The sequence below is a fragment of the Gouania willdenowi genome, chromosome 21, assembly GCF_900634775.1.
Source record: "Gouania willdenowi chromosome 21, fGouWil2.1, whole genome shotgun sequence".
NCBI classification, from domain to species: Eukaryota; Metazoa; Chordata; class Actinopteri; order Blenniiformes; family Gobiesocidae; genus Gouania; species Gouania willdenowi.
This window is the reverse complement of record NC_041064.1, coordinates 9,940,171-9,953,571: the sequence shown is the minus strand read 5'-3', so window position 1 is coordinate 9,953,571 and position 13,401 is coordinate 9,940,171. Positions and strand designations below refer to the sequence as shown.

The window sequence follows — 13,401 nt, the reverse complement described above, 5'->3', positions numbered from 1 at the left end:
TATTGTACATCTAGCTTTTGGTTCCCAAGATACTCTCACGTTTGTGAATTATAAAGAAGCTGAAGCTGAATGAGGTCAAAGGTCAGAGCTCTTTGCTGCCCCGGATCCTCAAAGAAACCATCACTGATTGGCTCTTTGCAGGCACATTCCCATGGAGACCAGCCCCCACTTTTTTTTCTTTTAGCTGGGACCTTGTATCGCTGCTAGTCGTTGTAGCAACAGACAAAACGTGACACTATTATATAGTATGCTGTTTATACTGTTTATAGTTAATAGGTGTTTCTTCTTTAATCATCATGTGATCTTTCACTGTTTGTAAGGAATGGCAGCGTAGGCCACAGGTCACAACAGATAAAAGCGTGACTTCCCAGGGTTTAAAATGTCAGAATATCACAGAACTTATTCATGTTAAATATGTTCTTATGGGGTTAAATGCATTGTAGGTGGTTTTGCTTTTTTAATGTAATTTTTTCTCCTTGTTTGGTTCATTTTCAGCAAATTCACTGAATTTCCAATTAGTGTGCGACACAATCACTGTTTTGTGACCCGGTGGTCATGCTGTCAGCAGTCCTAAGTTTAGTATTTGGCGTGTTTGCTGCAAAGCACTGTGTAACTAAGCAACCCAGCACTCTGTCAAAGAATGTCTGAATCTGCTGTGAACACGCTTTGTTTTACTCCCGATGCGATGAGCAAACGCACAATCAAAGACAGAAAGTTTTACCACCAGTTTAACAATTTCTATTGGCTTTATTAAAGGTTCTGATGAGATATTTACTATAGAAGGTTGGGCTTGGTTTGCCAAGTTAGATATTTATGTATAATTATTGTTTTGTATTTTTAAAGTTAAAGTTGCAATTTGAAAATTAGTTTTTATCTCCACTGTAAACACACTTGTTGAAATTTTCCACCCATTGCATTGTGGGATGTGGAGTCATGGAGAACGGTGTATGGAATTGGGCTGGGCAAAATAGACCAAAACTCATATCTCAATGTTTTACCCAAAATGCAGATATACGATATAAATCTTGATATTTTTAACTCAAAGTCTTACCAGAAAGACAATTCTGGGATTTTTTTTTCACTACACATTCATTAATTCATTCACTGCATGATATGGGCCACTTTTGGCTTTTTCTCCTATAAGGGACAGCACGTGTGAGTGAGTTCTGTAGCACGCCTTGTTTAGGTGAAGGTCTGGGCCAGGACGCACTCGGTAATCCTGCTAACTGGGATTTTCATGCTGTTCTGATAGAAAATAAGCTATGAAATAAAAACCTATTGTTGTAATTTTCTATTTCGCCAAAGTTGAAATCTCTTTATATCTTGGATCTCGATATTTTCTGGCAAAGAAAATCAAGAAATCACAGTGAGAATGAAGTAAAAATGATTCTATGCATCTGTTCACAGGACTCCACATCCCACAATGCAATACAACTGGAGTGTTTACAGTGGAGATAAAAACAAACTTTCAGCAGTAATTTCAACTTTTTTCCCTTTCTTTTTGGAGTAAATGATAGTCGGTGTATTATACACAATGATATTATCTATTTAAAATGTTAGTGGGGGCAGCAGCTTTAATTCAATTAGTAAAATTCCGTTTCAGGTTTCCAGTGGATAGTAAAAACTTTTGTAGTCTCTTGTGTGGATGAAACCACTTTTAATTAACTTTTTCCAGAAAGTTTGATTCAGTCTGAATCCTGACTAAATGGCACCTTGCTGCCATTTGTCACATGTCACCAGGCTACCTTGAAGGAGCCGACTTATAATGAATTCCACTCAGCTGACATTTGCAGGCCAAGACATCCAATTAAAATCTTCTCCCATTGCTGACATCTATTGATTCTGACTGATCAGAGCAGGACAGTTAAAGTCCTTCTCTTAAAGGTAGTTCTTTATACTATTTTTTTGCCCTTTAAGTTTATAATAATCAGTGTTTGGAATAACGGCGTTTAAAATAACGACGTTAGGTAACGGCGTTTGTTTTTCAGTAACGTGGTAATCTAACTAATTACTTTTTACGCCGTTACAACGCCGTTACAATGCCATTAAAGTTACTGAACGTTAAATGCGGTGATTGATTAAACTGTTATCCGAAAGCACCCCTGGCTTCGCACGCAGCTGTAGTTAGGAGGTGGGTTAAAAACAAGGTGAGTGATTATGATTGGCTAAGGCGGCGTCATGTTTCATGGTTGCCAATCAGAGCCAGTGTTTTTACACACGTGCCAGCACACGCGCCACACACACACACACACACACTGCAGATATGATGAAGCAGCAGAAATGGCGAGCGTGGAGCGGTCCGATGAAAAGTTGGCATTTTTAAAGTGGCGATATAAACACTACTTTAAATGAGTTGTGTGAAGTGTTCATTATATCCAGGAGTAAAGACTTTGTCGACATCCATTGTAACCAACTCCAATTTAACGAAGCACCTCACAACGACACACGCATCTAAAAAATCTGAATTCTCTGACATATAGCAACTTTTTTTTTAACAGTAACGCAAACAGTTACTTTCCTTGGTAATGAGTTACTTTTATTATAGTGTAATTCAATTTCTAACTCAGTTAATTTTTGGAACAAGTACTGAGTAACTATAACTAATACCTTTTTTAAAGTAACGTTCTCAACACTGATAATAATAAATAAAACCACTTAAAGGTTGCCTTTTTTAATTACAACATAAAATACCGATAATCTTGCTATCCCCTGCTGTGTAAATACGTTTATCACAAACTGTACGTCACAGTTTAACAGCTTTGTTTGACTGCACAGGGATCCAGAGGTGTTGTTACAAAAAAAATAAAAATAAAAATCACTCACTGTCCTTTTTGTTTCCGTGTGCGTGTGTACTACAGGGCTCTATGTTGTCACGACTGAACAGCAAACACCGTCGTTCCCGTGTCACCTCACACTTAAACGTGTGAACTTTTCCATTCTTCTGCGGAGGCTATAAATGACAGTTTGTGCTAGAAATCCTTATCAAAACCAAATTCTCAAAGTAAAATTTGAATGTTATTGGATACAAATGAGCAAAGCTTGACATTCAATGTGGGATTTTAAACTGACAGGCTTTAAATTTAATCTTTGAGGGGAAATTTGCATGATTTGTAGTTGTGCTGTACATGTACATCTGGCTAACTGTCACAAACATACTGCTACACGTTTGGGGAAATGTGAATAGAATTCTCAAAGCAAGTCCATCTGCTTTTATGTTCAGTTAATTGTGGATCTGTGTTGACAGCTGCAAAAGATGACAAATTAAAAATGTGCTTTACTGTGTTGTGAATGAATTTAGTTTTATTTATTGATGAATTATATAATGTTACAGTAACGCACGTTCAACCTTATATTGTGAACTTATATTAGTTTATGTAATGTTATAGGAATCAAAAAAATAATTGAAAGGGGTGTCAAACTTATTTTAGTTCAGGGGCAAAATATAAAGCAGTATATCTTTATTTTTCTTTTTTTTGTGTTTATCATAAGCGGACTGCAGATTTTAGTATAAATAAATGATAGAATATGCATGGCACGGATAATATCAAAGCAATGAGTGACGGATATCAATCCCTGCAGGATGTTGACTTTAAATTTTTTAGATTTTGTGGCCAATTTTGTGCAATAATTTGAAGACAATTACAGGATTTGGGAAAATTGAGAGTACTTATAACAATTTGAGATGAAAAATGACTGCACTGAAAATGTTTAATTGAGTTTGTGTATTATTTAGGAGATTATCTACAACTGGATTAGTTTGGTTTCTCTGACGTTTTTGCTTTCTGCTTCAGGCCGAATTGGATGATCTCAAAGGCTTGATATGGCCCCCAGACCTTGAGTTTGACACGTGTGGTATTAAAAAAAAAAAACCTAGTTGGCTCTTTTTCAACTTTAAAAAAAAATGATTTGGTATAGACGGGAAGAATCCGGTTAAAAAGTGTAGCTGATGTTATGAGGAGAACATTTCTTTTGTATTTTTTCCAAGTTATTTGCAGTAGAAAAGGCGAAGCCTCGTTCCGCTCTATCGACAGATTTTTCTCAACGTGCGAATGTATGCAAATGAACTCTGTTGCTTTTTATCTGGAAACCATTCAGTGAGTGCAGCAGATCTTTTGCTGTCGCCCAAACACTCACAAGTCCCGTCTGCTACATGTTGATGCTCGCACTTTACTGGACTTCCAAGAGAAAGTGGTGATAGTGGGGGGGTGCTGAGATGTTTCCTTTTTCAAATTTATAAAGCCTGCCTGCTGCACTGTCAGCACCCTCAGCTGAGCACTTAAAGTGAACAATCAATAGTTACCCTCCACTTTTTTCCCCTCATTTATTGCCGCTCCTAACTATTCTCTCACTTCCTTTTTCCATCTTTCTTAAATGTCTCCTATCAGCTGCTGCTGCTTGATGCGTACCAATGGGTAAGGCTCACTGACCCACCAACGCCGACTACAGCCCTCGCATTCTACCCACCGCCATCATGACTTCCACCAGCCAACTGTTCGGCCTGGCCGAGGTGGGGCTGAGGTGCGACCAGGAGATCGAGAGGAGGTACGAAATCGTGCCCTCGGTGGTCTGCTCCATGTGTTGCCTCTTCGGAATCATCTACTGCTTCTTTGGTAAGTGTGAGTTTACACGCTGGAGAACCATCAAGGATGAGATAAGGAGAAATAACTCACGGCTGATGTAAATTATTCTCAGTATCCAATTATAGAGAGAAACCAGAGCAAAAGCAGGGAAACCAGATTAGTGAGTCAACCTCGGGGGCTCGCTAATTAACAAGTTGTCTCACAAGTGTGAAAATGTCTTATTTCAAGCATGTTGTTGACAGAAAATCACTGAAGTATTTAGATGGTATAAATCTCAGTTAAAAAAAACACACAGAAAGGGATAAATTATTTATATAGTAGCCTGCTACGGTGTGTAACTAACAACTCAACAGCAGCACTTTGTTTTCTTAGGCCTGTGTGAGTCAATACTGAGGGATTTTGTCTATAATTTCAACCACAGAGTAACTGAAACAGATGTTCACCTTATATATATATACATATATAATGTGCCATGTTTTATTCATTAATTCAGCTGTTTCAAATGAGAATAGTTGCAGTATTTCAGCACATTTGTTTGTTTTCATCATCATCTTGTTCTGCTGTACCGTCTCTATTCATTAAATCATGTATTAAAGCTTCATTTATTCAGACAACTGTTCTCAGACAATTTGCTTTGATCTCCTGACATTTTTCAACCGTCAACTGCCAGTCTTTGTTAGAGGCGTCTGCTGATCGCTTTGATGTTTCCTTGACTTTCGCGTAATAATTCCAGCAAGGTTATTTATGTCTTCTTTTTGAATAATATGTTAAGATTTCATTTATTCAGACAACTGTTCCTCAGGAAATTTAATCAGTTTAATAATTAACCTTTGATAATTATAACATGACCGTGCTTCAAACTAGAGCACTTGGTAAAGCTGTTTACAAAGCTAATAAAGGTGCTAAATCTGTAGCTGAACATTGCTTTTTTCAAACTTTTCATATTCATATTTCATATTCATATAATCCTTTTGATTAGAAATATATAGCTATGTGTGTTTACTTAGACTAGCTTTGATCACGTTTTCACAACATATGCCGTGTTCACTGTTCTGCAAAAGCGTTGATAAGAAACGTGTCACATTCAATCTGGTTCTCATCAGACAGATTGTTTCCTTGCTGAAGGTTTCTGTTCAGTTATTTTTCATTCTTTTGATCCAGATCATAGTTTTTCTCGATTGCTTTGATGCAGCCGTCAACTCAAACTTCACATTTTCCAAACAGTTAACACACAGGCTTAAACAGTGGCACTCATGGTCGAAACGACACATTTTGTTTGCAAAAACGCTCTAGTCGTGCCAAAACATTTAAAATATGCAACAATAGCAAATGTTGCCTTCAAACAATACAAGTGTATGAGCTCTTCCAATCATCCATTACACAATGAACACCAAAACACAAAAAATACAGCGAATCAGTGGACCATTGCTTGTATCCATTTGTTGCCAAATTTGCCTTCTTGCAAAGAATTGGATCCAGAACCAGAAATGCTTTGATGCAAATTTTATTAATTCCATTGATTCTTTTTTTTGAAACTGTGGCTGAAAACTTAAATATTGTAAATATTACACAAAATACATTTTGCCGTACGGACAGTCCCCGGTGCTATTGGTACGTTTACCAAGGTTTAGGGTAAGGTTAGGTTATAACCAGGGCTGCTCGACTATAGAGAAAATTCTAATCACAATTATTTCAGTCATAATTGAAATCACGATTATTCAAACGATTATTAGTCAACCAAAAAGTTATACATTTTTTGTACAAAAAACATAAAATATATTCTTCAAACATAAATAAAATCCATCCATCAAATACTAAAATCAAGTATGTTTTGTTATTTTTGTTATTGTTGGGTGTAATAATCAAAATCGTAAATGAATTTAGATTAATTGAGCAGCCCTAGTTCTAACCCTATATCGCAACAATTTTCACGGTTAGGTTTAGGTTTCTGGTTGGGTTTAGTCTTAGTCACGTGACCTAAACTGGCCAATGAGGGGCACTGCGTACGGATAGAATGTCGGTATATTGGTATGGTACGGATAGCCACTGCCAAGAAGAAAAGGCAGCGTAGTGTGTGGACCAGAAATTGGCTGGGCAGGCGTGGGCAGTACGCATTTGGGCTCAAAACTCAAAGAGAAGGACTGAAGAAGCCTCTTGGATGAGAGGTGAGACGCCTTCAAGCAAAACTTTTAAGTCCAGCTACGAGAATAGACACGACCTGGAAGACTGGGAACCTTTACAGACATAGAAGAGACGATATAACTGGAATGGTTAGAAATGCATTGACAAGAAGAGAGTAATAGGACAATCATTGGGGAGAATCAGAGAAGAATATGTGATATTAACACATGACTGATCGTAGCCATCAGTGAAAGAGCAAAGTTGATTTATTTTTTACAACATTCTCACCAAACAAATATTCATGCGGCGGATACAACGGTAATGCTCCACTTACTCCGTGACAGACTTCTACTCCTTTTGGCATACGCAGAGCACGCAGCTGTGAAGAAAACCCGGACTTTCTGTGCATTGTTTACGTTGAGTTATCTGGGAAACCGCAGAAGGATTAAACGACGGGGCCTGGTGTGAGATGGAAAAGGATTGTTTGCCTGAGCTGTGCATCGCCTGATTATGCAAAGATAACAATCTGACGCTGGATCCCTTTGAGGCAAAGTCCAGTCAGAAATCATAAGGCACAAACTAAATATACAGAGGACTGTGAAGTTAAACGTTACCAGGAAGCACAGAATCAAGGGCTGAGAAGGTTTCACCTGCTTATGCTTCTAATTTTTTGCAGTTTGTTGTGAAAGGAGAGCACAAAAGGAAACAAAGGAAACAGGATGGCCATTTCAGCCGGCTTAAATACTTATGACAATATAATGATATTTATCGATTGAATAAAAAAAGTGACATAAGCGACATGTTCAAATGTGCACGCTACAATAAAGGATGCTGGGGTTTTTTCTGAATTATTTTCTTTGAAATTATATATATATATATATATATAAGTACCGTAACAAACATTGATTTCTATAGCACCTTTCACAGACAAAAAGCCACAAAGTGCTTCACCACACAGTTTAAAAGCAAAAAACAGTACAGACAGTATAAAAGGCCATGACAACATAGAATCATAGCAGTCCAAGAGTAGCTAAATGCTTGAACAAATAAAAAGATCTTTAGTTGGCTTTTGAAGGTGTCAACAGAGTCAATAGAAAGCAGAGAGAGCAGAAGATCGTTCCAGAGCCTGGGAGCAACAGCCTGGAAGGATCTGTCTCCTCTGGTCTGAAAACCAGTGCAAGGAACCATCAGCAGATTCTGATCCACAGACCTCAGAGCCTGAGCAGGGGCGTAAGGCTGGATCAGATCACTGATGTAAGGAGGAGCCTGACCCTGCAAGGCTCTGAGCGCTAGAACCAGATTTTTAAAATGTATCCTATAAGTCACTGGCAGCCAATGGCGTTCTTTTAGAATAGGGGATATGTGAGTCCTCCTATTTGTACGGGTCAGAATTCCCGCTGCAGAATTTTGCACTAATTGCAGTCGAGGCAGCTCCTTCATGTTCAGATAAGAAAACAAACTATTTCAATAGTCTAAACATGGAGACACAAAAGCTTGAATGATGAGCATCAAAATATTCTGAAGCACCATTTCCCTGAGTGTAGATATTTTCCTTAGTTGGAAGAAGCGGTTCCTTGTTGCTGCAATTGCCATTTTCTTAAAAATGGCAATTCGAAAAAAAAAGATTGTTTTGGCTTGCTACACATAATTAAACAGACATTGCTTGAAAGGAAAGAGATGATGCCACTGGATTAAACTACTGCGAGTCTACAACTCATGGCACTAGCAAAGGGTTATAATCAAGAGTATCATAGATATCAGTCCTATATCAGCAACAAAAATAACAAAAAACACTATCAAATTATATCGACCTGCATCTTTTATGGAAGCACTGCTGTGCAGAATTTTATTGGGTTCATTTAGATTAATTTTGTTTTATTTATTCTATAGAATTGTTGAATATGTTTATTTTTAGGTTAAACTATTGCATATTTAACAAACCTTTTTTTATTGGATGTATTGTATCTTTTGTTTAAAGTTAAAATGTATGCAACCCATTGGTTAATAAATAATGGACCAGTTTTCATGCCTACTGTTGCTGACTGTTGTTCACTGACTCGATCAAGCCTTTTCTAACATTCCACTCTACGAATTAAGTAAGAAAGTATGTATGATTTGTGCTTATAAAGTATTGGATTGATGACATTATCGGTATCATATCCAAAGTGAAAAGGTTCTATCACAACATCCCTAGTTTTAATACGAATGGATAATCCACTTCAAGCTCATCTATATATTGAAAGTTGTGGTTCTGATGTGTGCTACATGGCTCTTGTTTTCATGTTCTCACAGCTTCCTCTGTCACTTCTCTCCTCTCCAGGCTACCGATGCTTCAAGGCCGTGCTATTCCTTACAGGCCTGCTGTTTGGCTCTGTGGTCATCTTCATGTTGTGCTACAAGGAGAGGGTGATGGACACCCAGCTCAGCGTGGAGGCGTCTGTGGGCATCGGCCTTGGCATTGGGACCTTGTGTGGGCTGGTGACCATGTTGGTTCGCAGTGTGGGACTGTTTATGGTGGGCCTGCTTCTGGGTCTACTGGTCGGAGTGGCATCACTGGTGGTAATTCATCCACTTTATTTGTCTTTTTTGAATTAAATGAGACAATAATGAAAGAAAATGATGACTAAACATTTTGACTGATATAGCCCAGACTGGTGATGCTGTGCGATATAATATTAACCATAGTGCGATATGAAAACGTCTACCGTACGATATAAGACTTGTTTATATCGCACTCTGTTGCTAAAACATCATCAACCAGGTTTATCTAATCACAGGTGAAGCGTTGCTTTTTTTGGCCAAATTGGGTCACCCGGAGTGGCCGGTATCACCAATTAGTCTGGTTAAAAACTGTGTCACTAGAGCCAATGTGACTCTACCAGTCAAAATAGCTGCAAACGTGTCTCACAAATAGAAATGTTAATTTATCTTAAACCTCTACTCTCATATATGATCTTTGATGGAATTTGCTAGTAAAATTCACTACAGGTACGGTATAAAACGATAGCGGTGGCCGTTATTGTTGGTTTTTGTTCCCCCCGATGACATTTACGAATCAGTATATGTAGCAAAAGTCATGAATTTTCCTTCATTGAGAAGATTCTTAAAGAGGTACCATTATTTTTTTATATAATAAAATATATAATGAATGGCAATTTTCCATGCATTTCATGTCATTTTAAGGATGAAATATTGGGATATATATTGTTATCAGGATGTAAATCTACCTATATCGTGACCGTATCACACAGCATCACTGACTGGTAGTGCAAATAAATACAAAGTCTGAGCACGAAGACATCATGAATGGGCTAAAATGCTCACTTGAGTCGATACTTAAGATAAAATGTGGGCTAACAGAAGTGCAGCAAATGCCTTGTGGTGACAGGAGGGAGGGAGGATGGGGACAAACACATTTTGAGTGGTTAAAATCACCAATGACAGCAAATCATTTTTTCAAAGCCGTCCTCCATTTTTAATTTAAATAGCTCTGAGTGGTTTGGTTTCGCTGAAATTTAAAAATGAGCCAAGAATAATTCTCATTTCAGGTCATGGAGGAGTTTTACCATCCAAAAACTGTGTGGGTTCCTCTGGGAATCCTCCTCGGATCAGGAACGCTGTTTGCTGTTCTCACTCTTCAGTGGCAGCGCTGCTTCGTCACTTTATCCACGGCTACGTTCGGCTCTGCCATTATTACAGTTACAGTGGATTATTTCATCGAGCTGTTCGCTTTGGTTCACTACATCTACGAGAGACTCAAGGTAAGCTATAGTCACAACAAGTGCCTTATGTACTGTGCTGTACGTGTGTATGAAATCAGCCACTTTCATTTTGTTTCTGCAAAGAAAATTTAGAAACATTTCAAGGATCCCGCCAAAACAAAAACTAGAATTTTATGCAGCCTCAAAACAAATACACAAAGAATTTGACAGAAAAATGCACAAAATGACAACAGAATTAAGTAAAAAAGAGAACAAAAACACATGAGAGAAAAATACACAAAATGATAAAAAAAAATAAATAGACAAAATAGCAACAGAAATAATCTAAATGACTCCAAACAACAGTGTCAAAAACACACATAAAATGACTTGTACTTGTGAAATATACTAAAAAATACCCAAAATGGCAGAAAAATACACTAAATGAAAACAAAAATACAAAAAAAATGACAGAAAAATACACAATATGAATCCAAAAAACACAGAAAATGATGTAGGACATCTAAAGTACCTAAAAATACACAAAAAGACAGCAAATTACACAAAATGCAAACAAAAATAACCAAAAAAAACACACAAAATGAAAACAAACAAACAAAATGACAATAGAAATACCCAAATTGAAAGAAAAATACACAATATCACTCTCTAAACGCACAAAATGATGGGGAAAAAAAATCATCTATAAAAGTCTATAAAAATACACAAGAGACAGAAAATTACCAAAAATATTTTTTTATAAAAACACACAATATAAAAACAAATACACAATACATCAACAAAAATACACAATATGACAAGGAAAATATAGAGAATGATTCTGAAAAAAATAAAAACTCTCTACACAAATACATACAAGGACTCCAAAACATTAACTATTCTTTCCAGTATTAATTTTTAGATTGGTCATTATTATTAATGCAGACATACATTTTGATAAGGTCGCCTATGGAGCAGATAATTATTTTTCGGACCCTTACTGTGATAAAAGTTGCCCATCTCTGCTCTTTGAATAGAAATAATATCTAAACTAGGAAAAGGACTAACAATGTTGACATGTGGAAAACAAAAAGCTCCAATGTGTAGGAAAGCAGGGAAAACACAGTGATGGAGAAATACAAGGTCACATGGCAGTGACTGAGTGAGTGATTGTCCTGAGGGACACAGACAGGATCAACCAAAGGAAGCCTCAGATGGATGAGACGAAATAAAACTGGTCCCTGGAGAGCTGGATTCAGCAGAAAGAAATAGAAAAGAAAAAGAAAAGAAGCAATAGAGAGTGGAGAAACTGAAAATTAATTGAAGCACTTGCTGTGAGCTCTAAACTCAGGGTTTTTTCAGTAAAAGGATGAAAGGTAAACCCAATTATGTCCCTGTTTATTGTATTTACTAATGGTGAGGAATGCAAAGATGTTTCAACTCTAAAAAATTACCTTTATTGCTAGTAAATAATAAATAAATGAGTATATAGACTGGTTCATAAATTTCATACGTGTCAAACTCAAGGCCCAGGGGCCAAATCCGGCCTTTTTAGAGCATCCAATTCGGCCCGCAGCAGAAAGCAAAAAAGTCATAGAAACATGATTGTTTTATGCAAATTAAAATAATTCAGTTGTAAATATCTAAGCTAGATGTCCGGAAAATAATACACAAATATAATGAAACTACGCAATTTTAGCAGGACTCGCCATGCTGGCACTCATTTTTCATCTCAAATTAGTATTTTTTTTCCCCAAAATCCTTTCTTTAAATTATTCTGCAAAATTTCCCCAAATTACATAAAAATTGGCCATAAAATAAAATAAGTAAAAGTGAAGTGAAGAGACTGATGTATCCCTTATTCCTTTGATATTATCGATGCCTTACATATTTTTATTACTTATTTATACGTGGAAGTGCAAACTAGAGCACAATAATGATTACAGTTGTCATTTTTCCTCTAAAATCAGTGGCCCACTCAAGATAAACTGTACCCTATTTGTCCCCTGAACTAAAATGAGTTTGACACCCCTGTGTGCTAAAAGGGAAATGTCACCAATAACTAATTCAATACAATTCTTAAGATAAGCTTCAAGTGCTGCACCTAAATTATTAAAATTACACATTTAAACACAATACAACAGAAGTCCGTTTGTGTACTGATAAAGAAATGTAATCTCATACATTATTCTAAACTGAGTTGTTATCAAAGATAACAACAAGAACAGTGAGTCACAGAAAAGTAAGTATTGACATTGTGAAGACGCTTACGTTAAATGTGAAGTGTGGGGAACCAGGATGCAGCTGAGGGGCTGTGAAATGAACGGGGAAGATAATGATACACTGGTGTGACGCATGAAACAAGGCAGGGAGATCGAAGGCGAGGTTACTAAAATGTGACGAGACTAAAAGTTTAAAATAAAGCAGGAGGCGGAGGCAAGAGCTGGGAGATTAGCACGAAACACAGAGAACTAAAGAGCACTGGTAAGGACTGAATAAAGCGATATAATTAAGAATAAAACACTGAGATCATAACAGAGATAACTTATCAATGATTTCCTGATCAGGTTACTGTGTTCAATAGGTACTGGGTCATTCCATGTCATTTCTGAGTCATTTTCAGGACGTCTCACGCACTTCTGTCTTAAAAAATCTGAAATTTTTACCAATTGTTTCATTATTATTCAATAAGTCCACATGATAGACAAATGATTGTAAGACACAGAGCTACAATGACCTCATGTAAAGGATTTTCAATATCAGCGAGTGGTGAAACAACTCAAAGTTGAAGTCCAAAATAAAAATGAAGTCGTTGCATAAAGAAAAATGATTTTATATCTCAAGAAAGAGTAATTTTTATACTATAAATTAAAACAGAGATCTGATTTTTTCCTGACATTCCCACATGCAGTTATGGGCCAATAAATTTAGTTAAAAAAAGTTTTTCTCCAACTTCAAGAGACTGTCACCCAATAACCAATGTATATATGTGACTAATC

General features: G+C 36.8%; 1 protein-coding gene across 1 annotated transcript in view; it reads left to right on the top strand.

Annotated features, from left to right (window-relative positions):
- Nucleotides 1-13,401, top strand: part of tmem198aa (transmembrane protein 198aa) — a 38,952-nt gene that overhangs the window by 14,467 nt on the left and 11,084 nt on the right. The window contains exons 2-4 of the mRNA XM_028435276.1: nucleotides 4,386-4,610; nucleotides 9,022-9,260; nucleotides 10,250-10,462. Coding sequence (XP_028291077.1) covers nucleotides 4,472-4,610; nucleotides 9,022-9,260; nucleotides 10,250-10,462 — 591 coding nt within the window. The 5' untranslated portion in view covers nucleotides 4,386-4,471. The remainder of the gene's footprint in view (nucleotides 1-4,385; nucleotides 4,611-9,021; nucleotides 9,261-10,249; nucleotides 10,463-13,401) is intronic.